At 43.3% G+C, this 24167-nt stretch overlaps 2 protein-coding genes across 2 annotated transcripts in view; one reads left to right on the forward strand and one right to left on the reverse strand.

The window, feature by feature from the left end:
• Positions 1 to 1093: 1093 nt before the first annotated feature.
• Positions 1094 to 15164, reverse strand: AMDHD1 (amidohydrolase domain containing 1). The gene is made up of 9 exons (XM_066633831.1): positions 14927 to 15164; positions 13911 to 14017; positions 12623 to 12687; positions 9952 to 10229; positions 9235 to 9460; positions 7223 to 7347; positions 5601 to 5694; positions 4564 to 4724; positions 1094 to 3270 (listed from the first exon to the last, which is right to left on the reverse strand). Exons 1-9 carry the CDS (start codon positions 15061 to 15063, stop codon positions 3159 to 3161), a joined length of 1305 nt encoding a protein of 434 aa, XP_066489928.1. The 5' UTR covers positions 15064 to 15164; the 3' UTR covers positions 1094 to 3158.
• Positions 15165 to 15753: 589 nt separating this feature from the next.
• Positions 15754 to 24167, forward strand: part of CCDC38 (coiled-coil domain containing 38) — a 30496-nt gene continuing 22082 nt past the window's right edge. The window contains 7 exon segments of the mRNA XM_066633820.1: positions 15754 to 15960; positions 17313 to 17397; positions 20117 to 20196; positions 20551 to 20719; positions 21631 to 21698; positions 23473 to 23636; positions 23927 to 24007. Coding sequence (XP_066489917.1) covers positions 17340 to 17397; positions 20117 to 20196; positions 20551 to 20719; positions 21631 to 21698; positions 23473 to 23636; positions 23927 to 24007 — 620 coding nt within the window. The 5' untranslated portion in view covers positions 15754 to 15960; positions 17313 to 17339.

Below are 24167 nucleotides of genomic sequence, written 5' to 3' on the forward strand. Positions count from 1 at the left end.
CCCCTATATAACCCTCCTAGCACTGTTCATATTAACGAAATATTCATATTAGAGCAGAAAAGGTTACTATGAAGCCTGGCACGAATTAAAGCTGTTTTAGCACAATTGCTAAGAACCTGAGAAGGACTTGGACACAGTCTCCTGGAAGCTGAAGGGGTACTGCAGATGCCCCTGAATCTGGTACTCCTTTTACCTGGTGGTGTTCTAGTCTAGTGGTCTTCAACCTGTTTCATTTCCATAAGTTGCCACTACCCCACAACTGAGACTTTATGACTCCATTGTGGTCTTCAACCCTAAGGTTGAAGAGCACTTATAGAAGAAAAGCCAGGCAGCCCTTAAATTTTAAAAAAGGTTGTAGGCTAGACAGATCCTTCTGACATTAACATTGAGACATGGAAGCTACAGTAGTGTGGGCTGTTTGTGTTGAAAACCATCGTCAAAATCAATATATGAAGATCCATCCAAACATAGGGCGCAATCCTAACCCCTTATATCAGTGCTTTCCAGCACTGACATAAGGGCAATGCAGCTCTGAGGTAAGGGAACAAACATTTCCTTACTTTGAGGAGGCCTCTGTGAGTGCCACCCAACTGCAGGATGCAGCACATGCCCCATTGGCACTGCTATGCCAGTGCTGGAAAGGGGTTGCGCCCATAGTCTGAGAACTACCTTTAAATGCCCTTATTGTTTAAATTTGGGCTTATGGCTCTTCCTGTGCCTCACCAGAAGATCCAAGCAACACAAGAGAAGACAGAGAAGACCACAGCGAGTTGTGCTGCTGTGCTCTATGGGAAACAGAAACATTGAGAGACTGTGGGCCCAATCCTATCAAATTTTCCAGTGCCGGTACAGTCATACCAATGGGGCATGTGCTGCATCCTATGGTGGGTAGGCAATCACAGGGGCCTTCTCAAGGTATGGGAACATTTATTCCCTTACCTCGGGCCTGCATTGCAGTTGCACCAGTGCTGGAAAGTTGGATAGAACTGGGCCCTGTAATATTTTCTATTTTTGATTTGTTTACTAGGCTTGCAGTGGTAGACAAAAAACAAACAAAGAAGCAAAACTGGAGTCAACTTTTTGTATACTTGTAAGTTTTATTCCAGGTTTGCTCTGGAAAATATCAGGCAGAATTATACATTATATATAATGTTCCTTTAAAGACACATAGTAAGCAGCAGAACAAAAATCAGTAAAGTCTTGGAACTTGTCCACTAGGTAAGAGTGGTGCAACAGGACATGCAGTTAGTTTTTGCCATCATGTGAGACCCTCTCTATGTGCTTCAGAGGTTACAACAAGTCAATTGTTCAAAAAGGAATGTTGTAGGACAGACTATATCTTTTCACTCACCCACAAAGAATGTGGTAAAAGGTGAACTAGCGCAAGTGCTTCAGCTAACAACAGATACAGACGATGATCTTGACCTTACCCCATACAGTTCATATTACATTTGAAGGTATATGACATTTCAAAAGTCCCTGCAATTAAACATGTAAATAAGCTCTACCCAGCTATGCCCATAACCCTGCAGGGAGCGTCCATTTCCCAATGCAAAATTGCGACAATTTTTAGGTTTATTTACAGAAATAAATGTGACAGTATTATAATACTGATGGTACAATCCTAACCAGGTCTACTCAGAAGTAAGTCCCATTTTATTCAATGGGGCTTACTCTTAGGAAAGTGTGGTTAGGACTGCAGTCGTACTGCCTCTGCATCCCACTGTCTATCAGTATCAACACCTTGCATTATTTCAAAGATCTAAATGCCTGCACACTCATTTGGGCTGCAATCCTACAGGGATGTGTGGTGTGGGGGCGGCAGAACCACCCCATCATAGCCCATGGAAAAGCACTGCAGCTGCCCTGCCTGCTTATACCCGAGGAGGCTCTCCTTACACCAGAGAAAGCAGGCATAAGAAGAGCCTCCTTAGGTGTAAGCCAGCAGGGAAGGTATGTTTTTTTTCAATTCGTCACAGAGATATAAATTCAACAATGAAAGCAGAAAATTTTTTGAGTACAGTGATGAAAGTGAGACGAGAAATGAAGAAAATGAGGAAGAGAAGAAAAGAACTAGAAAGTGTAGAAATGGAGCTGGAAGAAAAGAAATCAGATGATTCAGAAACAATTGAGGAATCAGAGAAGGAAGAAACTAGAGGGACAAGGAGGCATCCACTGATTGCAACAAGAAGAAGACAACAAGAGAAGGTGAATAGTAAAAAGAAACATGATGGATAAGGCAGGATGGAGTATTGACTCTGTCAACATAAATGGCTTAAATTCACCTCAAAAACAAAAGGAAGTCTTCCTTCAATTGCAAGAGTTATTTGCTTAATATTATCCAAGATATTATAGATAAAGAAAATGATGTGTATTTAGTTATTACGATATTAACTGCTGTAAGGATTTTATATGCTAGATACTGGAAAGTTATTAAAATTCCAACGAAAGATGAATTAACAGAGAAAATAATGAATGTGGCGGAAATGGATAGGTTTACAGTGACTTTGGAAGAACAGCGTAAACCGACACAGATAGAGCAATGGAGATCGTTTTATGCTTGGTTGAAAATGGAGTTGTAGATGTATAAGATAGGGCATTTAGATGAATATATTGTATGCATGATATATTATATAAGATATGATATGATAGATAAATGATATTAAGAGGCTAAGCCAGAAGAACAAGATTAGAAGATATGTATTGATTGATTAGATATATTGATATATGATTGCCTGCATCCTCCAACGGTGTGGTTTTTTAGGTTTTTTATTGTTTTTGTGTGTTGTGTATTGAGTTTGTGTTTGTTATGTGTTTGTTTATATTTGTTGTTTGTTTGTTGTTTAAATTAAGGAGAAAAAGGTGTAAGCCAGCAGGGCAATGCTTTTCCATGGGTTACAATGGGGTGGTTCTGCCTCCCCTGCTGCTCCGGCCCCACACATCCCTGCAATCCTATGCTCACTTTCCTGAGAGTAAGCCTCATTAAAGACAATGGAACTTACTCCTGAGTAGATAGGTATAGAATTGTGCTCTTAGCGAATAAAGCAACAACAGGTAGTGATTGCAAAGTTTTAACAGGATATAAGCAACACCTTTCAGAAACAAATCCAGATTTACCTCTTGATACTTTTGTCAGTACTACTCTGCTGTAACTGATTTTACATGAAGTATTTAGTAGTCCTTTCATTTGTATAGACAACTTGTCCTTTAACAATTACGTGCTCAATCAGTTCTTGATGGCCTCCGAACTGGTAGATCAAGTGTTCCCATCTAAAAACATTTTTTTAAAGTTAGTTAGTTGGCAACCTTCAGTCTCGAAAGACTATGGTATCGCGCTCTGAAAGGTGGTTCTGGAACAGCGTCTAGTGTGGCTGAAAAGGCCGATTTGATTCGGGAGTGACAATCCCTTCCACACTGGGAGCAAGTGCAGTCTGTCCCTGGTCTGTCTCCCTGGCTATGGGCCTTCCTTCTTTGCCTCTTAGCCTCAGACTGTTTTTTAAAGCATATCATCATACCTCATCAAAAACTTTGTTGCAGATGGTGGTCAAAATCAAAAGCATGCAAGTCTATAAGTTTAGAGATAGCATGGAGAATGCAGGGGCAGTTTAAAGTTCCCCCAGAGAAAAATCCAAACATGGGTAGGACTGGACACTATTTCTGAAACTGGAGGAGGGGTTGGCATGCAGGGACACACGCTCTCCTCCACACAACGGAACAGATCAGAGGAGAATTTGGCCCAAACATACATAGAAACCAGTATTTCAGAGAGAAGGCTTGAATTAGAATTTCAAAGGCCGGGAATATTTGACACATGGGAACATTTGCTTATGTGCCCCCCCTTGGCATTTGGAAAAACTTTGATGGCAATCGGTCCTGACTTATTCTAAAAGTTGATGCCTTTGCAGAGACCTGGTTCCAGTGATAATTAATGTTTCTGAGCAAGCAGCAGCCCTTTCCTTTTCTCCAACACAGTTGGAGGAGGACAGATGCCTGTTACATAGGTCTGGTTCTTTGCACCAAGTCTTCATGGGTATTTGGCTATGAAGGTCAAATTAAGGCCACAGGGCTAGCAACCAATCAGAAACAAAACAGATTGACCCTTTTCCCCCTTTCATGCCTGTTGCCATAAAAGCAAAGAACTACTAAAAAAAAAAAAATCTGAACAAGAACAAACAGCTGGTCTCCCCCTGTGACTCTACCTCAAGCCCTATCTAGATTCCACCCTTTTGTCCCAAAGGGTTTCACCTCCTCCTCTGTCCTGCCAAGGTACCAGTCTTTTTTATCTCATGAGCTGGCAACCCTACAAGGCAGGTGCAATGCAGGAGCGTCAGCATCTTAGAGTATAGCTTTTGTCTGGAATTGGGACTTCTCCCCTTTCTTTTCTAGTCAAAAAAATTTGGAACTGGGGGGCTGCTCAAACAATGCAATTGGCCCGAATTATAAAAAAGTATGCTGCAATCCAAACTGCATGCTCTATTTAATAGTCAAGTGTAATAGTTTCATTTCTTTTTATTCACAGACCTATACATTAATTAGACCTTAAAGAGAAACTGACACTCTTACCTTGATGAATTGATGATAATGAGATCACCTTGTTTGCCGGCTTCTATGGAGCCATGTGTGTGGGATCTCCCAAGAGCATAAGCTGCATTAATGGTAGCAGCAGTTAAAGCTTCCTTCATGGACATCTTCATGTTTACACAAGCAAGATGCATTACTATGGGCTATTGGGATAGTAAAATCTGAAGTTAACACATATAGATCAATAAAACCAGCTCTGTGTTAGCCATCTCTCTGATGTCCTTGGGCAAACTGAAAGCCTTCGAGCTCATCATGACAAAAGTTATTTTCAGACAACATGAATTTAAGCTCACATTCCCCTCCATATGCCAGCAAGCTCCGCCCCCCCAACAATCACCCTTTCACAAGCTCGGCCCCCCACCTGTGTTCAGCATAAGACGAGACCAGGGTTTTGATGCATGTACAACTGTATCATGTGCAGGCATAACAGGGAATTAAGAACACTGATAGATCCCGGTGGAAGGATCAATGTGCATACACATGTATGTGCATAGAAACCCCATCCTCACTTTCTTTGCTCCAGCATGTAGAGATTAGGGAGTGCTGCAGTCATTGCCATCAAGATTCTGTTCTCCCTCCATACACCAGCAATATACATGGAGGGAAGTACAAGCACAGCCCTTTTGTCTGCAAGAAATGCTGGGTGTCTCCATGCTGGTTTTGGTAATCCCAAAAGTAATATCCTGCTGGATAGCAATCTGTTTCATCTTTATCTCCAGTAAATATGCATAAACAGCCTTGTTAACCAAGAACACCGGTACCCAACTACTAGCAGACCTTCGTCTTTCGATGGCCAAAGTATATTCAGACATTCAGTATCTTACTGAATACTGAATTTACATAGCCTGCATGAATCGAAAGTGAAAGGGAATCTGTCCATTCTGAAATAATCCAGACACTACTCAGCACCCCATCTCTGATCACGTTAAAAGTTCATACTGAGAAAATGAATATCAGTAATAATTTTTTTACGAATAATTATCTAGTAAGTAACCATGACAGTTAAAGAAGCAACTTACCATTGAACAACAATAAGCGTTAGGGTTAAAATCACTGCCAAGAGCAACAATCACTCCTTCTTTTAACATTTTTCTAGCCTGAGGCTGTTTTAATCTAAACAGAAAAAAAAATTCCATCATCATTTAAATTGCAATATAAGATGTATACGTCCCATACACATTTTGGTCTTTGAAATGCCATGCTGGGAGTTTTCTGCTGCTAGAAAGGTCATTCCTACCAGAAGGAAAGCCTGGATGCTATGGTACTGATAACCCTGAAATTGGGCAACATATACATTTGGAAAATCAAATAAATAAGAATAGCTAACACATGGCTACAATTGATGATGTGCATCATCTGCTAGAGCACTCATATTTTTATTTCTTTACTTAGCACTTCCTGAACTCATGTTGCTTTTCAAAGTGAGAATAGAAGGCAAGTTTAGTAGCCATAGCCACAGGCATAACCATTTTAATTAAAATCATGGTTTCCTATCTCATACACCAAATTAATTAATTAATTAATTAATTAATTACTTAATTAATTAATTACAACAACAACAACAACAACAACAACAGGTATTTATATACCGCCGTTCTTGGTCTTTATTCAAGACTTTATTCAAGGCGGTTTACATAGGCAGGCTTTATTAAATCCCTATTAAATAGGGATTTTTACAATTTCAAAGAAGGTTCTTTCTTTCAAGAACGACTACATTCAGGTGTTTCATTCCGATCTGGCTTCACATTCTGGCCTCCATCCTCCCACGCTCAGAGCAGATGGAATTGCTCGGCTTCAGCTTGTCAGCTGCTTCAAGGTCGCACGGTGCCGGTGGCCTCGAACTGGCGACCTTGTGGATGTTATCTTCAGGCAGACGGAGGCTCTACCCTCTAGACCAGGGGTGTCCAAACCCCGGCCCGGGGGCCACTTGCAGCCCTCGAGGCCTCTCAATGCGGCCCTCAGGGAGCCCCCAGTCTCCAATGAGCCTCTGGCCCTCCGGAGATTTGTTGAAGCCCACACTGGCCCAACGCAACTTCTTTCAGCGTGAGGGCGACTGTTTGACTTCTCGTGTGAGCTGTGGGATGAGAGCTCCCTCCACTGCTTGCTCTTTCACATCTGTGATGCAGCAGTGGCAGCAAAGGAAAGGCCAGCCTTCCTTTGTGCAAGGCCTTTTATAGGCATTGAGCTATTGCAAGGCCCTCATTCATTCATATAAGTTCATCTTTAATATATTCATTTGTGTAAACTTACGTGAATTTATTCAAATTTTAAATGTAAATTAATTCTTTTTTCCCCGGCCCCTGACACAGTGTCAGAGAGCTGATGTGGCCCTCCTGCCAAAAACTTTGGGCACCCCTGCTCTAGACCAGACCTCCTGCCCTGTGAATTATATTCACAAGTTTTAAAAACACACTTTTTTTGTTTTAGAAAAAGCACTTTTATGGCATTTACGAAAGCAGCCCTCATTTCAGATGTACTTCTTTCTGGATGCTGGTATTTAATGTCACTGCAGATTTCAAAGAGCATTGTGTTTGGTGTATAAACCTGCTCAAAAGACACTTGCATTTTCCCAAATGCATCACATCTACCAGCTGTAAATGACAGAAAAGAAGAAGAGCCTATTCTAACCCATTAGAATTACCTTAGCATGTAGGCAGTGGTTGGCAATAGGACAGCTGCACACTTTGATCGAGCCATTGCCATAACACCTTCATCACTAATTTCTTCCAGGTGACTGATGGCTTGAGCTCCTAGTTCTGCTCCAAGCTAAACAGATGACAAAGCAAGGTTTGACTAAAAACTTTTCAACAGGCATCACTGTTTGCTCTTAAAGGCAATGTGATAGATACTTCAGCATCTCTCAAATGCCTACTGGTCACGACAGCATCACTTCTGATACGCACTTAAATAGCTAAATAGCACATCTATAGATTTCTTTAGCTGATGCCACAAAAAAGGTTTGCACTGTGTGACAGGATTGGTGATTGCTTTTAAATATAAGGAAATATTAATACTGGCACAATTTGTAGAATATTGCTGGGCACAATCATACAAACTGTACAGGACTGTGCTGTGAGTTAATTTAATTAATATATGTATATAAATTATATGTATATAATTTATACATACATGTATATAATAAATATACATAATTAATATATGTATATAAATTATAATTATGTGTATAAATAAAAATTATAACTCTAACACAAAAGGCGCATTCACTTTCATTGCTTTGAGATGTTGTTGGCAACCTTCAGTCTCAAAAGACTATGGTATTGCGCTCTGAAAGGTGGTTCTGGAACAGCGTCTAGTGTGGCTGAAAAGGCCAATTCGGGAGTGACAATCCCACACTGAGAGCAAGTGCAGTCTGTCCCTGGTCTGTCTCCCTGGCTGTGGACCTTCCTTCTTTGCCTCTTAGCCTCAGACTGTTGGCCAAGTGTCTCTTCAAACTGGGAAAGGCCATGCTGCACAGCCTGCCTCCAAGCGGGTCGCTCAGAGGCCAGGGTTTCCCACTTGTTGAGGTCCACTCCTAAGGCCTTCAGATCCCTCTTGCAGATGTCCTTTGAGATGATGCATGTGTATTTCATAGCAGGCTAACTACCCAATCCCATTCAGGGCATGTGGCGGCAGAATATGTGTTCTGCCAGCATGCGCTATTGTAAAAGCATCATAAGGCTCATTGGGATGGCATTAGTAGCCAGCACACTGGCAGAGAGACTAGAGGCTTCCCCTGCATGCTGGTGGACGTTGGAACACCTGCCAAACCAGATAGGTTCAGTGCAGCAGGAGTGTAGCAGGAGCGCAGGGAAGCATGGGAGGAGATGGGGCAGGCAGATTGGGCCTGGTAGGCGAGGGATTGGCAGAGCTGGAATGGGCTGTATCCTAACCCCCTTCTCGGGCCTGATCCACCTGCATAGATGTACTCAAATGTGCACCAGTAAATTTGCTAGTGCAGGTCTGAGTTGATCCCTATCAGCTGCTGGGCCTTACCCCAAGGCAAGGAGAAAAATGTTCCTTTACTCCAAGGAGACCTCCAGCAGCTAAAAATTCCCTGCGGGATGTAGCACAGGCCACGCCAGTGTCGCAGCATTGCTGCACAGGGATTTAGTTAGGACTGGGCTGGAAGTCTTAGAAGCGGCATTGCCTCCTATGGGAGGGGAAAGAAAGAATGCCTCAATCAATCAATCAATCAGGATAGCTCATTAATCCAGATGCTTTTTTAACCAGTTAAAAGTTTTAATCAACTAATCTAATTAATTGATTAAACACTGCTGCTCTAATAAACAGTAATGACCACCAACAACAAAGTCAGTAGCTACTAACACATAAATAGTAACTGGGAGGGAATGCACCAACAGTGGTCTCAGTAATGAAAAAGGTCATCAGACGGCCATCTCTTTTATTTTACATCACAAGGAAAAGATAAGCAAAGTCAATATTTGAATGGAATGTAAAAAGCGATCAGCAAAGGTCAGAAAGTCCAACTTTCTAACTCATTGACCGCACAAACCGTTATTCTTTCAGTTTGTTGCATAAAAGCAACAGAGTGCTTTAGCACTTTCAATATTCTAAGCTTGCCTGTGCACTATTTCCCCAAAGCAGACCTCAAAAGCAAATGGGGTTTATATCCGTCCTTGAAATCAGAAGTACCTCTGCACATTTCATTGGATGGAGTTCATCCCCATGGAAGTTAATCTGTAACCCAATATCTTTCCCAGCCTGAAGAATTCTCCTGGTAGAATCCAGATCAAAGACACCCTTCTCACAGAAAACATCTATATTGTCAACATGTATTTCACCATTAAGGTCAAGTTCCTTCAGTTTAGGAAGGTGGAAGCTGATAATGTCATCAGTGGCTTCAGCAGCTGTTTTGCCCCTATTAAAAAAAAACATAACAAAGATTAAGCTCATTGATGTCTTCGTGCTCCAAGTTCCATCATGTCAGTAAGAAAACATTTCAATAACTGAAAGAGACTTTTATTTTGGCTAAGGGAGCACTTTTTACATGGCGTTGCATGTCAAAATTTCAAACCCTTTCTGTGTCTTTGAAAGAAGAGCCACTACTGACAATACAGTGTTCCAATCTACAGCCAAGACACTTGTCAATCTGCTTCCTTCACTGAGATGGGGAAAGTTCTTGATGACCTCCCCCAACTATTTAAAAAAGATTACTGGATCGGGGTGTGTCCTCAGCTGCTCGAACTCTCGCAGATGTTTCTCTGCCCCACCTCAGAAGAGGTGGTAAGAGCCTTCAACACCCAGTTTTTGTAAATAATACTGAAGAATAGTTCAGTCATCCAAATCATCTTTGTATGTAAAGGAAAGGCACAATGTGTTCAAAAATGATATGATGGAAGATGCTATTACTTAGGAACAGAATGAGCTCCACAGTAGGTAGAGGAAATACCAATGTCCAACTCCAGCCTTGCCCGTTCAATCACTCTGAGCATCTTAATTTCTGTCTCTAGGTTTAAACCGTATCCACTTTTGCATTCAACCAAAGTGGTGCCAGCTCTGAGCATGCGTAGCAACCGGTGTTTGAAACTCTGGAAGAGCTCGTCTTCTTGGGCTTTTCGCGTGTGCTCTACGGTGAAGTGTATTCCTCCTCCTGCTTGATGAATATCCATATAGGAAGCTCCTGCCAACTTGAAAAGAAAGTTGTGTGCTAAACATGTGTTATGGAGCAGACTACAAATCACACACTGGAACTGCATGTAACGAAGAATTCCTTTCTCCTTCACAAAGAGCTTCTGGAGAAGGCAATTTGCCTCAGAGACAGAAGAGAAGGCAATGCTTCACCTTTTCCCTGCCAATCATTTTTCCTTTGTAACTTCCATTTCAGTCGCTTTCAGTTGCTTTTATTGTACAGGGTACCATCCAGATTCATGTTTGGGAGGTAAACACAGGTCCAAAACACTGTGAGGAGGGCAAAACAGCTGGTGTTCAAAGGAAAAGAAAATGGCAGGGGAAGGGTTTACTTTATCAAATGTCAGAGGCACTTTTGTAAAGGAGGTTCTCCTAAATTTACCTTCTCAGTCCTCAACCACCCCCAATAATGTGTTCAACAAATAAGTTCATGGAGATTCAGCTAGCTTGCTGCTGCTGCTGCTGCTGTGTGAGAACAAATACTCCTCCATCTAAATTTTTAAAAAATCAGGTAGAAGATGTGATACAACATGGTCTCTCTCAACAAAAGTATGGGTACCTTCTGCCACCATCCCTTGTGCTTTATTTCTGCAACAGGGGAGGTAGCAGGGCTTAGCCAAGTCAGGCACTGTCCACAGGCCACCTGGTCAGGTCAACTCTTGAACCCTTAGTACTGGTGACAGTGTAGCACCCAGCAGTGGCATCGCTAGGGGGGTGCGGGCTGCACCGGGTGACGCGCACGGGGGGTGGCACGCTAAAATCACAGTGGTTAGGAGTAGCCCCATCATGTTATATACCATTGGATGTGGAATTTCGAGCGGAATGCAATGCAAAAAACCAGAGTGAAATATCTCCTTTCTATCAAAAGTTATGGCCAAATAACTGGAGAACAAAAAATGCATGAATCCCTATGGAAAGTGAAAGTGAGCCTTTGTCCGTTGGAAAGGGCAGGCTGAGAGGAATCCAATGACACCAGAATGGTCCTGATCCAATGAGTGCAGCTCCCAAAAACACCTGAGAAGGAAGTTCCTCCCTCCAAGCAGATGAATGTATTGAGCCCTGTGGAAAGCAAAACTAAGCCTCAAGGTCGCATTTACTCGCAAGTAAGCGAACATGCCTTGGCCGGTGTGGAAGATCAGGTGAAGGAGAGTGCAAGGCTACCAGAATGGTCCTGATCCTATGCACTTGGAGCTAAACAAGAGCTCCAGACAGCAGCCCCCCCCCCCCCCCCACTAAAAAGGATCAAAACAGAGGCTTCAGCTGATAAGGTGAACCTTTTTGAGACTTGCAAAGCCAGGTAGCTCCTGACAGTGATCTGGTTTAAACAGAAGTTCTTAAATTGAACTGGGCACTGGGTAGTGCTGAAAACCTTACTGATTTTGGAGGGGAGGGGTTACTGCAGGCAGGCTACAGAGGAAATTCACTTGGCGGACCAGGGCTGGCTTCTGTTTAATTATTTGTTTTACTTTAATTATTTATACTTTTTTTAAAATTTGCCTGATGATGTCACTTCCACCATGACATCATTTCTGGTGGGTCTTGGACAGATTGTCATTCTAAAAAGTGGGTTCCAGTGCTAAAAGTTGGAGAACTGCTGCAATAAGGTGTTAGTAAGTTGACACCTGGGGGTGCGTGTGACACCACTAATGACCAAAATCACTAAAATCACAGTTTGGAGGAATAATACCAGCATGTTCTATCAATCAATGCGTAATTTCATGCAGAATGTGTTGTATCTTTGTTCTATCAAAAGGTACAGCCAAAAAAACCAGTGGGGGTGGAGTGATGGTACATCACCATGCCCACCACCTGGGGTATTGCCCCGCCCACTGCATGGGGGGGTGACGCGCTGGCATCCCGCACCGAGTGACGCGAACCCTAGTGATGCCACTGGCACCTAGTGCACCAGCAGAGAGAGGCTTTGCCCCAGGATCCCCCAATGACCTGGCGTTGGCATGTCTCTACTCACCAGTATCTCTTGTCAGGGATTTTGTCTCCTCTGGAAGAACTGTAGCAGTGGCTACCATCACATCAAATATTGGCTGGAGGAGGAGAATTAGGTCTTCACCTACCTCATTTCTCTCCCCCCCAAACCTAACTCACTGGATCATGCATAAATCCAGTTGTCCTAACTTTCTTTCCAGGGAAACAATCCCTAAGTTTGAGAACCAAGAAACTTTATTTTTTCCTAATAACCACCTATGAAATCCTTCATCAACAGCTTTCTTCCTCCTGCTTATTCATTCCCAGGTACTTGATGTTATTTATTACATAATGGGAAAATACTGAGAGTTTTTGTAAGGTCATATCTGCTGAGAAAACAATCAAGAAACAAGCAGGTTAGGCACATACTAAATAAAAGATCCCAAATTCTCTCTTATGCAAAATGTACCTTCATGGTAAACTCATGGACTCGGTCACCAGCCCAAACTGGATGTGTATGCGCATCTATGAGACCTAATAAAATAATTGTTTAAAACTTAGTAAATCTAAAGATTTTGTTGCACATTTATATTTAATCCAATTTATATTCTAGCCAACATAAAACAACACTACCAGACTGTAACAATTAATAATTTTGTCAGAAAATTGCTTATATTTTGTATTTTATATATACTGTACTTTTTTATTTTTATCCTATCAGGTATTTGAGTTTTCTGCTAGGGTTAAGCGAGGTATAAACACTCCAAATAAATAAATCGTATATTGGTTCCATTGTCATTAAATTATAGTTATAGAGAGATTGAAACAGAAAGAATCTTGTGGCTTATTTTTCTTTACAAATTGTACTTTGCACATTAAATTCATATGACTAGGTACGCATTAAATAACAGCTGCTCACACTTGATGGACAGGCACACCTAATTTCTCAAAATAAGTGCTTCCTTTATTTGTATAGTGAAAAAAGCCTTTTAGCACAGTTGTGTATTAAGGGCATGTACAAAACCATTCCTATTCCTACAGCAATCACTGGTGAAATAGTACAAGTTTTATTGATCAAACCAAGAAGAACAACACTTGGATGTTGATACTTCCATCTTCATTTGCGTCCACCATGCCAGGATTCATGCCTGTTCAGCATTTTGTTGTTGGAGGCTCAGAAGCAGGGCCAGTACTGATTATATTTTTATCCCTTCTTCCCTCCAAGACAGCATGAGTTGGAGCACATGGGTTACCTCCACTCACAACAACCCTGCAAAGTAGGTTAGGCTGAGCAACAGCGATTGGCCCAAGGTAACCCAGCAACTTTCATGGCAAGAACCATCTACCAGTTAGCCACTACACCACACTGCTGCTTCAGTTAAAAAACAGGGGGGGGGGGGTTTATGACCCCAAACTACAGTGCATGCTAGATCCAATAACAGATAGGAAATTAAACATGTGGCACAGTTTAATTGATGTGATGAAAGCAAAGTGATGAAAAGCAAAGTGATTTTTGCTTTTACAAAGTGATGAAAAGCAAAGTAATTTATGAGATGAAAAGCAAAGTTTACTGATACATTTTTCTTTTAGTAAAATGCACAACTGCACCTTAGATGCCGCTAAACATGCCAGGCGTGAAACTGGCATCTGGACAAGTCAGTGCATTTGTAATTTGCTCCACAGAAAAACATTTCAGTGAATCTCTGTCTCTGATATAACACCTTCATTTCTGGCCCAACAAACGAAGAAATACCAACCTGGCAGGATACACTTTCCTGAACAATCAATTACTTTTTCAAAATATGCTCCTGAAAATTGCTTGCGAATGACATCTGAATCCCCTGCTGCCACGATATTGCCATCTCTGTAAAACAAAATGAATTTAACATAAGAACCACCCTGCTAGATCAGACCAAAAGCCCAGCTAGTCCAGTTTCTTGTATCTCACAGTGCCCCACCAGATTTCTCAGAGAGCTCACAAGAGACCTGCATCCTGGTGTCCTCCCTTGCACCTGGCCTTCTGAACCTACTTTTAAAATCAGGAGGTTGCACATACCTTTCACAGTTTGTAACCTGTGATGGTCTTTTCTTCTAGAAATTTGTCCAGTCCCCTTTTGAAGGCATCTAAGCCAGATGCCATCACCACATCCTGTGGCAAGGAGTTCCACAAACTAATTACACGCTGGGTAAAGAAATATTTTCTTTATTGAAAGTTAATTTCAAATTCAGATGAATCAGTATTACATGTTTTTATAAACCCCAGTCCTGTATAGGCATTTCTGTAGCAATGTGCTTAACCCATTTTTGCCCGGCCCACAGGTGTATACATTTGGTCCCTGTTGTGTAAATGCAACGTTGGACACAATATTTTTCATGAACAGGATTTCCAATTCTCCTGTAATGGGAAAAGCCCCCTTGGTGCAGAAACAGGAAAAATCTACCTTTGGAGAACTCAGGCATGCAGTGGTGGCTAAAGCACTAAGTTTTGCAGGGAGCCTCTCCCTCCCCCCATTTCTCTGAAGGGGAGGGGCCGCTTGCACGCCTTGGGGAGGCTCCCTGAAAAACTAAGTGCTTTCCCCCCCTCTAGCTACACCACTGCATGCAGGACAGGCTCCTTTTTTCCAGATCCAACTGGGAGGACAACAGCTGTGCAGCCCCACCGTTCGGGAGGCGCAGTTAGGCTGCAATCCTATCCACACTTTCCTGGGAGTAAGTCCCATTGACTTTAATGGGACTTACTTCTGAGTAGACATGCACAGGCTTGGACTCTTACTTGCCGATCACCACACTGGCGTTTTCCAGCACGGCCAGGTCCCGCATGCCGTCCTCCAGGAGGTACCTCTCGCCTCTGGTGCACACCAGCACCAGCTGCTGGGCGCCCTGGAGCAAGAGCTTGTACTGGCCAGCCATGGTTGTCGCTCTCTCTCCAGGCACAAGCCGAGGCTCGGACACGGCTGGGCTCAGCAGGGAGGGGAAGGCAGCTCAAAGTTTTCCAGGTCAGGGTCGCCTCTCTCTCTCTCTCTCTCTCTCTCTCTCTGGCAAAGTGGGTGCATTGAGCCAAACTTGCAGCTGGGCTGTAAGGCTGCGATCCTCAACACACTTTCCTGGGCTGTAAGGCCCATTGCACGCAGCGGGACTTGCTTCTGAGCAGACGTGCACAGGATTGGGCTCTCTCATTGATCCAGGCTGCAGTCCTGCGCACGCTTTTCTGGGAGTAAGATTTATGGAACGCAACGGGGTTTACTTCCGAGGAGACATGCCTAGGATTGCGCCCACATCCTCTTAACAACTACAGTCCTGCCAAACTCTCCATTACGAAAGGAGGTTGGACTCCCCAGTTCCCCCAGAAAGCAGGCACGACCAAGGAGCTGCGTTAAGCAATCCTCCCCCTTGAGATTTCCCCCAGTGGCGTAGCTAGAGGGAGGGCAAAGCACTAAGAACATAAGGACAGCCCAGCCGGATCAGGCCACAGGTCCATGCAGTCCAGCTTCCTGTATTTCACAGTGGCCCAGGAAGCACGCAAGACAACAAGAGACCTGCATCCTGGGGCCCTCCCTTGCATCTGGCATTCTGATCTAGCCCACTTCTAAAATCAGGAGGTCGCACCTTACACATCCCGGCTTGTAACCTGGGATGGACTTTTCCTCTAGAAATGTGTCCAATCCCCTTTTAAAGGCACCCAGGTCAGGTGCCATCACCGCATCCTGTGGCAAGGAGTTCCACAGACGAACCGCGCGCTGAGTAAAGGAACATTTTCTCGACGAAGTTCCGCAGGGCGCCTCACCGCAGCGTGCGAGCGGAGGCGAGGTAGGCATGTCTACTCGGAAGTCAGTCCCGTTGAGTTCTATAATCTTACTCCCAAGAAAGTGTGCACAGGGATTGCAGCCCGTGCCAGTTAAGCCGGTGTTCTTCTGGTGCACGATTGTGAAATTGGCTGGTGTGTGTGTGTGTTGCCCTGAGCAAAAACTGCAGCTGGTGCTGGGAGGGAGCTGCATGCATGCTCAGTGCGCGCATTCCGCCTCGTGCGCTTCAGTGGCTGCCCTCAACCGTCCCTTGACCGGTTTCTCCCTGGAGGTGCCGGTGGCTGCAGCGGGCCCCCCCATGCCTGTGGCTATTGGCCTCCGTTGCCCCAGCTTCCTCAGGTAGGGGGAGCAGGAGGGGGGCAGCAGGTTAGGGCAGAGGCAGCTTCAGTGTGGAAAAGCCAGGCTGGAACCATTAACGCGGGGAGGGCTACTGTCGTGTGTCTCCCCCCCCCCCGCTAAAATTCTGACCTGCAAGACATGAGCACACACACACCCCCCACCCCACACAGGACTGCCAAGGTTTGAGGTGAGGCTTCATCCTAGCAGGCGTTGGTTGCTAGCTGGACACCCCCTCCCCCCCACAAAAAAACACACTTCCTTATTAGTCTGTGGAACTCTTTGCCACATGATGTGTCATGTGTGTCCCCGTCCCCCCCCCCGCTAAAATTCTGACCTGCAAGACATGAGCGCGCGCACGCACACGCACACACGCACACAACTGCCAAGGTTTGAGGTGAGGCTTCATCCTAGCAGGCGTTGGTTGCTAGCTGGACACCCCCTCCACCCGCAAAAAAACCCCACTTCCTTATTAGTCTGTGGAACTCCTTGCCACAGGATGCGGTGATGGCATCTAACCTAGATGCTTTTCAAAGGGGACACACTGATAGAGGTGAACTCCATCATCACACTTTACAAGCTGTAATGTGATGTGCACCCTCCCGGTTTTAGAACTGGCTACTTCAGAATGCTAGTGGCAACAGGATGCAGGTCTCATGTGGTTTTGAATTGTCCGGAAGGCATCAGGTGAGCTCCTTTGAGATTCAGGAAACTGGGCTAAATGAGCCCCCTTTGGCCTGATCCAGTGGGGCTCTTCTTATATTCTTATCCACTCATTAACAGCTCCTAGCATTGGCACATGCTGATACCAGCCCTGCAAAAAAAGCCTTCACTCCTCTTGACTATACTCTGTGTTATCAGTTGGCACAGCCCTATAGTTCATACCTTTTCAATCTACCTGTATCCAAGATCTCATTGAACCTGCTATCAATGTACATAGATATGTACATAGCTGAATATTCAAATGGATGAAAGCTAAAGATGATTTTGATTTTTCTTGCCATTTTTCTCTTTTGCTAGGTCTAAGGAAACTTTTACAGTGTGGAGATGGCTTCAACACTTGTACCACAGACTTGTCCTCCGTGTTTGGGGTTACGTGTTGATGGTAACAAAAACTAAAAGACCCTTGTGTAACCTTAGTGACTATAGGAAGAATGTTAGGGGTCCTGCCAAATGGTGGGGAAAAACCCATATCTGAAGAATGTCAAGGAATTGGGGAGGGTGAGAAATGCAATGAATTGTGTTATGTGCTGTGTCTATATCTATGCATAGGTTGGGCCCAACTCTGGTGATCTAAGTGATGTGGGGATGGGGAGAACTATAGCAAAGTCAGAAGCTTTAGATACACCCACACATGTGCTATACCAAGGATCATGCAGCGTTTCTAGAATATATTATTATTATTATTATTATTATTATTATTATTATTATTATTATTATTATTATTAACAGTATTTATATACCACTTTTCAACTAAAAGTTCACAAAGCGGTTTACAGAGAAAAATCAAATAACTAAATGGCTCCCTGTCCCAAAAGGGCTCACAATCTAAAAAGATGCAAATGAATACCAGCAGACAGCCACTAGAACAGACACTGCTGGGGTGAGGTGGGCCAGTTACTCTCCCCCTGCTAAAAAAAGGAGCACCCACTTGAAAAAGTGCCTCTTACCCAATTAGCAGGGGTTAATATATGTAATTTTGGTTGCTCCTTCATGTGTGTGAGACCACTTGAGGATCAGCTTCCTGCAACTTGTCCTACAAGAACCACACCATTCTCTGTCCCCCCAAATAATTTGTCTTGTGGACAACGTTGGAAAGCCAGGGGGGCAATGTCTGACCTTATGTGGTCTTTGATTATGGTTAAAGAGTATTGCATAAAGTGTAGGATATACTAGAGACAGGCAGTGTTGCTTGCAAAGTTGAGAGTGGTGTAATAGCAGCATTGTCGCATGTTGTGTGAATATCCACCTTTGATCACAGGTTTTTCACAATTTTGTTGTTAAGTGGGAGAAGAGAAATGCAACTGCAGGCCTGTTTGGGTCACCACTGCAAACTTTCTTAGTTGTCAGCTACTCTTACTCCAACCCACAGAACTCTGAAGGAAAAAAAATGTGGTTTTCTATATAAAGCAGGGGTGTCCAAACTTTTTGGCAGGAGGGCCACATCATCTCTCTGACACTGTGTCAGGGGCCGGGGAAAAAATAATTAATTTATATTTTAAATTCAAATAAATTTACATAAGTTTACATAAATGAATAGATTAGAGATGGAACTTATATGAATGAATGAAGGTCTGGCAATAGCTCAGGGCCTATAAAAGACCTTGCGCAAAGCAAGGCTGGCCTTTCCTTCGCTACCACTGCTGCATCACAGATGTGAAACAGCAAGCAGTGGAGGGAGCTCTCGTCCCACAGCTCACATGAGAGGTAGAACAGTTGCCCTCTTGCTGAGAGCAGTTGTGTCAGGCCAGCATGGGTTCCAGCAAGTCTCCGGAGGGCCAAAAGTTTATTGGAGACTGGGGGCTCCCTGCGGGCCGGATTGGGAGTCCCTGCGGGCTGCAAGTGGCCCCCGGGCTGGGGTTTGCATACCCCTGATATAAGGTGCTGAGAGATCCCTCAGCCAAGGAAAGCAGGGCTGATATAAGGCTCGTTAATGTGCCAAGTGAATTAAAAATCCCTCTTCACCCAGCACAATGTCTCTTATAGTACCTGTTTGCTGGTGTTTCTCCTGCTTCTTTTTAGATTGTGAGTCCTTTGGGGACAGGGGACCATTTAGTTCTTTATAACTGCTCTGTAAACAGCTTTGTGAGCTTTTCTTTCATTGAAAAGCAACATATAATAATAATCTTATTGTATTCTGGGCAGCATAACCATTGCACATGGGCAGCCCAATCCTATTGGGCTCCCCCACTGGCAGAACATGTGTTCCGCCAGTGCTGGCTGCTGCAAATCAGACATGTCGCGCACTCCAGCAGCACTGGTTGCCAGAGCATTGGAAGGAAAGCCAGAGCCTTCCCACATGCACCAGAAGACCTGCCAAGGCAGGTAAGATGGTGTGGGAGGTGGGAAGGGGTGGGGGGGGGCAGAGGAGGGTGGAAAGGGGGACAAAGGGGCGAGGGAATGGGTGGATTGGACCTGGGAGGGGGGCAAATTCAATGGCAGTGATACCCGCCAAATCCTAGTCCCCTTTCTGGACTTTTATGGATCAGCATGAGCTTGTGCCAGCAATTCCACTGGCACATAGAAGCTGCTGGGGTTTATCCTGGGGCAAGGAGTCAAATGTTTTGAGGAGACCTCTAGCAGCCAAAACTCCTTCTCAGGATGTTACAGCAGGTGATCCTTCACTAAATCACTCTAAACTGGAGTTTGCCATCTTTCAGCCTCATCCAGCCATTTTTAACCCCTGTGCCGTGGCACGCTGGTGTGCCGCGAGTGGTCCACAGGTGTGCTCAGGAATTTGGGGGAAGGTCATTTATTAGTAGGGCCAATGAGTGATGTGAGCCCCCCACCAACAGCATGGTGTGCCTTATCAATTGTCAAAAACCTGATGGTATACCTTGACAATTTTAGTGCCTTGTCAGTATGCCATGAGATGGAAAAGATTGAAAATCGCTGGCCTAATCCTGTGTGTGCTTAATTGAAAATCAGTGCCATTATGTTTCATGGGGCTCAGTCCTAAGTAAGTATGTATAGGGCTACAGCCTTAAATGATTTGTGAATATTAGCATTGGTAGTAATCTAAAACTGCTTTTTTTTGGTTCAACTATGACGGTTTTAAGTCAAAGTGGAAAATAATATTTTGATTTCATATTTCATGTGAAAAGATAAGCCAAAGAGCCCTTTCAGGAGTCTGGACACCGAAATCTATCTTTATAAAGATATAGAATGTGTGGAGAAAGAACAGGTATATATTCCTAATGTTTAATTACTATTTAATACATGCTAACACAATTTTGTCTGTCGTTTATTTATGCTCCTAACATTGCTCATGATATGAGATTACAAAGTTGTCCAACAAAGCAAGCAGAATGATTTCTGCAGCAAGAGATTGCACTCTAATTAATTTGTAATGTTACAAAAAAAGTTTGGCTTGCTCATGAAGCTATAAGTTAAAAGCCTTCAAATGCAACCCTATGCTGTATTTAGTAGGACCTGCTCCCAAATAAATGTGAATAGGATTGCAGCCTAAATGTGATAAGAGAGGAGAAAGGTTTGTGTTTCTCAAGAGCTAGATTATAAGCATGGATTTCAATTTCAGATAAGAATAGCTCAACATAACTTGAAGGTATATGAAAAGAGTACGATTTCATCCAGAGCAAGGTCTCGAAAGGCTCTTAAAAAGCTGGAAGAAGCTGTTGAAAAGGAGATGCAAGGAGAAATAGAAAAAGATATTCCTGCACTGAATTGGGCTCTTACTTTTGCAAAGTGTGAGTAAATTGAAATAGAAAAATATTAATTTGAGTACCTTTGTGATAAATTCTATATATCTATTTTACATTTAAAATCTACATTTAAAATCTAAAATGAAGGCTTTTTCCTGAGGTGAAAAAGCCTATCTCCTATTCCTATCTCCACATAGGAATCTCTTTACCAAAAGCATTTTGTGATCTGAGTGATTCACTCAGTATCCACTTGTAGGATTTGGCTGTAGTCCTGGCCATGAATTAAGGTATACATGATTAAATTCAAATGGAGCAATACAGCTTGTATTCTTTTCTCTGTCATATATTTCCTCTGTGGTAAGGGAAACATAGAAGGCAAATATGTTTCAGTGCATCAGTTCAGCCCTCATGCCAAATTTTGGTTTGTGCTGAATATAAACCATGGTTTGAAATTCCAAAGGAACATTCAGACCATGGTTTAGAGCTGTTGGCTTGTCTGCTTTCATTTCCTCTGTGGTCAGAACTCATTTCTCCAGATGCTGTTTCCTAGAAGCAGCAAAACAGCCAAAACTGTGCTTTGTCAATTCAGATTTCATTACAAACCATGGTTTGCACAAACCGTGAGTTATAAGCCCATGTCAAATTATGGCTTCTGCTTCTGACTTACTGGCTAATCACAAACTATGGTTCATTATTTTGGACATCATACCAGATCGCAATTTCTTTAACCTTGGTTTGATGTTATGTTCTTAGTTGAATCAGTATATTGTAAGGTACTTTTTAAATCAAATGTATCTATAGTCAATTCATCCCTGAGTAAAATGTTAATATTTTCAGGATTTTTAAAATTGTATATGAAATTATATAAATAATTCCTTAAACACAAGTGTAATTTATTTAAACAAAAGCTTGCAGAAGTTACAAAAACAGCTCTAACAATTTTAATTTTTCTACAGTTTGTCAAAGTGATAAGACATCTATGACAGATTACATCAGTGAACAGAAGGAGCTCTTTCTGCTGGAGGTAAGTATTTTACTTCTTGGAGTTAAAAAGGGAGTTTAAAAAGGGAAAATAGTGGATGTAAGTCAGTGAGAATTGTTTGGTGTATTTAAGTAACACATGGTAATATGAATGCAAATTTAAGCTGAATACACAACGTCAATCAGATAGTCTGTCCTTTAGCAAGCTGAGTCATTGTGTCAAATATTCCTCATCCACAGTTTGTGGAGTGAAACACAGGCTGTAGTCCTGCACTCACTTACTTGAGAGTAAGGGCCTAATCCTATCCAACTTTCCAGTGCTGATGCAGCTGTGCCAACAGGGCATGCACTGCATCCTGCGGTGGGAGGGGGGCAGTCACAAAGGGGTCCTCAAGCTGGCAAGTTGGATAGGATTGGGCCCTAAGTCCCACTGAACTCAGTAAAGCGAGTAGTCATGTGGATTGCGCAGGCAGTCAAGTAGGTACAAAACTTCATCCACAAAGGGTCCTAACTGCAAGACAAGACTTTGCTGACAGGGGGACTGCAACTGTAGAATCAGTCACGCTGTCAGCAAAGTGTGTGCTTCTGTCTCAAGTACTGTCTTCTTTCACGCTAACCTGTCCATATGCTCTATTCCACATCTTGTCCAAAAATGGAGATGAGAATGCAAGATGGGGCTTTTTTGATTGTAGCTTGTACGTTGTGGAAACTTTTCTTAGAAAGCCTCGCTTGGCCGCTTCACTGCTCACATTTTGAAGAACAGCAAGGCCTTAGGAGTGGACCTCAACAGGTGGGAAACCCTGACCTCTGAGTGGCCCGCTTGGAGGCAGGCTGTGCAGCATGGCCTTTCCCAGTTTGAAGAGACACTTGGCCAACAGTCTGAGGCAAAGAGGCAAAGAAGGAAGGCCCATAGCCAGGGAGACAAACCAGGGACAGACTGCATTTGCTCCCAGTGTGGAAGGGATTGTCACTCCCAGATTGGCCTTTTCAGCCACACTAGACGCTGTGCCAGAACCACCTTTCAGAGCGCGATACCATAGTCTTTCGAGACTGAAGGTTGCCTACTACCTATATTCTAGAAAAGGAATCTCTAGCTGTTGAAAAAGTTACTAGAATAAATTCTGTGGCAGAAATAGTTGCAGGGTTGCCAGGTCAGAGAAGCAGAAAACCATCCTGTGGCCAAAGAAGAAAAGGAAGCTACCCATTCCTGCACATTCTCTCCTGCCCTGGCACTCACCCTCTAACACAGAAGAACATAAGCTCTCTGTGGTAGTGAAATCAGTGCTTGTGGCTGAGGGGCACTGAAGTGGGCAGGATTCCCTGACTCAGGGATTCAGGTGACAAGGGGGCCTGCAGTCAGCACCATGCAATGGTTGCTGAGTGGACAGGGATCCTCTAATGATGTCAGTAGTCCATGCAGAGCACCCAACCATTCAGCGGCCTTGTGCTTCCATTGTGCTGATTGCAGCTCCCTCCATCGGACTGTACAGGCAGGGAGTCTCTGCTGCACTGCAGCACCAAAAACAATTTGCCTGCCACAGGTTCCAGGAGAAGGTGGATGCCAAAGTCAAGGAGGCAGTGAGCAGGAGGAGACACAGCTTCTTTTTCTCTCACTGCAGTACGATCATTAAAGACAACTGACTTTGTCCTGCTGCCTGATCTGGCAACTAAAAAAAAAAAATTTTTAGGCAATCACCAAAATTCAATAAGAAAAAACTGTTGAGAGTGAAGGGGGTGAAATACATGCAACTTCATAATATGCTTGCGTACAAAAAACCAGTTTGTTCATAATATTTTATAATGTTTTGCTTTTGCAGTATGCAGTCAAAGTAAAACGAAACACCATATCAAAGATGGAGAGACTGGCAGCGAGCGAAGAGCGGAAAGCCAAAATTGCTGAAACAAAACTAGAAGAAGATACAATTGCATTCGATGAGTTTCTTAAAGAAAACGACAGAAGTTCTGTAGAGGCCCTTAAGATGTTAGTCATTTCATTACAGTTTCAGGTGTTAATCATTGGCTACTTATTGCTGCAGTCGCTTTATATCTGGGATTTTTTTTTTTGTAGGTTTAATTCATGTATTTGTAATGCATTGGATATTTAGTGACGAGACTAAAGCTGGTTTTCACATTGTTCACTATTTCTGCTTACAGAGCGTAATAAATTGGGTCATGAAACTGTTTTCCGTGAGGGCAGAAAAGACATTTCTAATCTTCCTCTAAGTACGCAATCTATTCACACATAAATTACACCATCCTTTGTGTTGTTAGGGCCACTCAGGAAGCCAAGTATAAAATGGAAGCAATGGCAGAAGTGAAGTCAGCTATGAGCGAGCTGGTCTCACTTAAAAGGTGAGCTCCTTGTTTCACTACTTTGGTCCCAGTAATTGTTGTTGGGGCATAGTATGGAGGGCGTAAAATCTTGATGGGATTATCCAATGACATTTGTGCCATGCCACAACATGCTGCAGCGAGGAAGCATGACTGAGCCCAGTAACAACTGTGTACATCA

The sequence above is a fragment of the Tiliqua scincoides genome, chromosome 7 (assembly GCF_035046505.1).
Source record: "Tiliqua scincoides isolate rTilSci1 chromosome 7, rTilSci1.hap2, whole genome shotgun sequence".
Classification (NCBI taxonomy): domain Eukaryota; kingdom Metazoa; phylum Chordata; class Lepidosauria; order Squamata; family Scincidae; genus Tiliqua; species Tiliqua scincoides.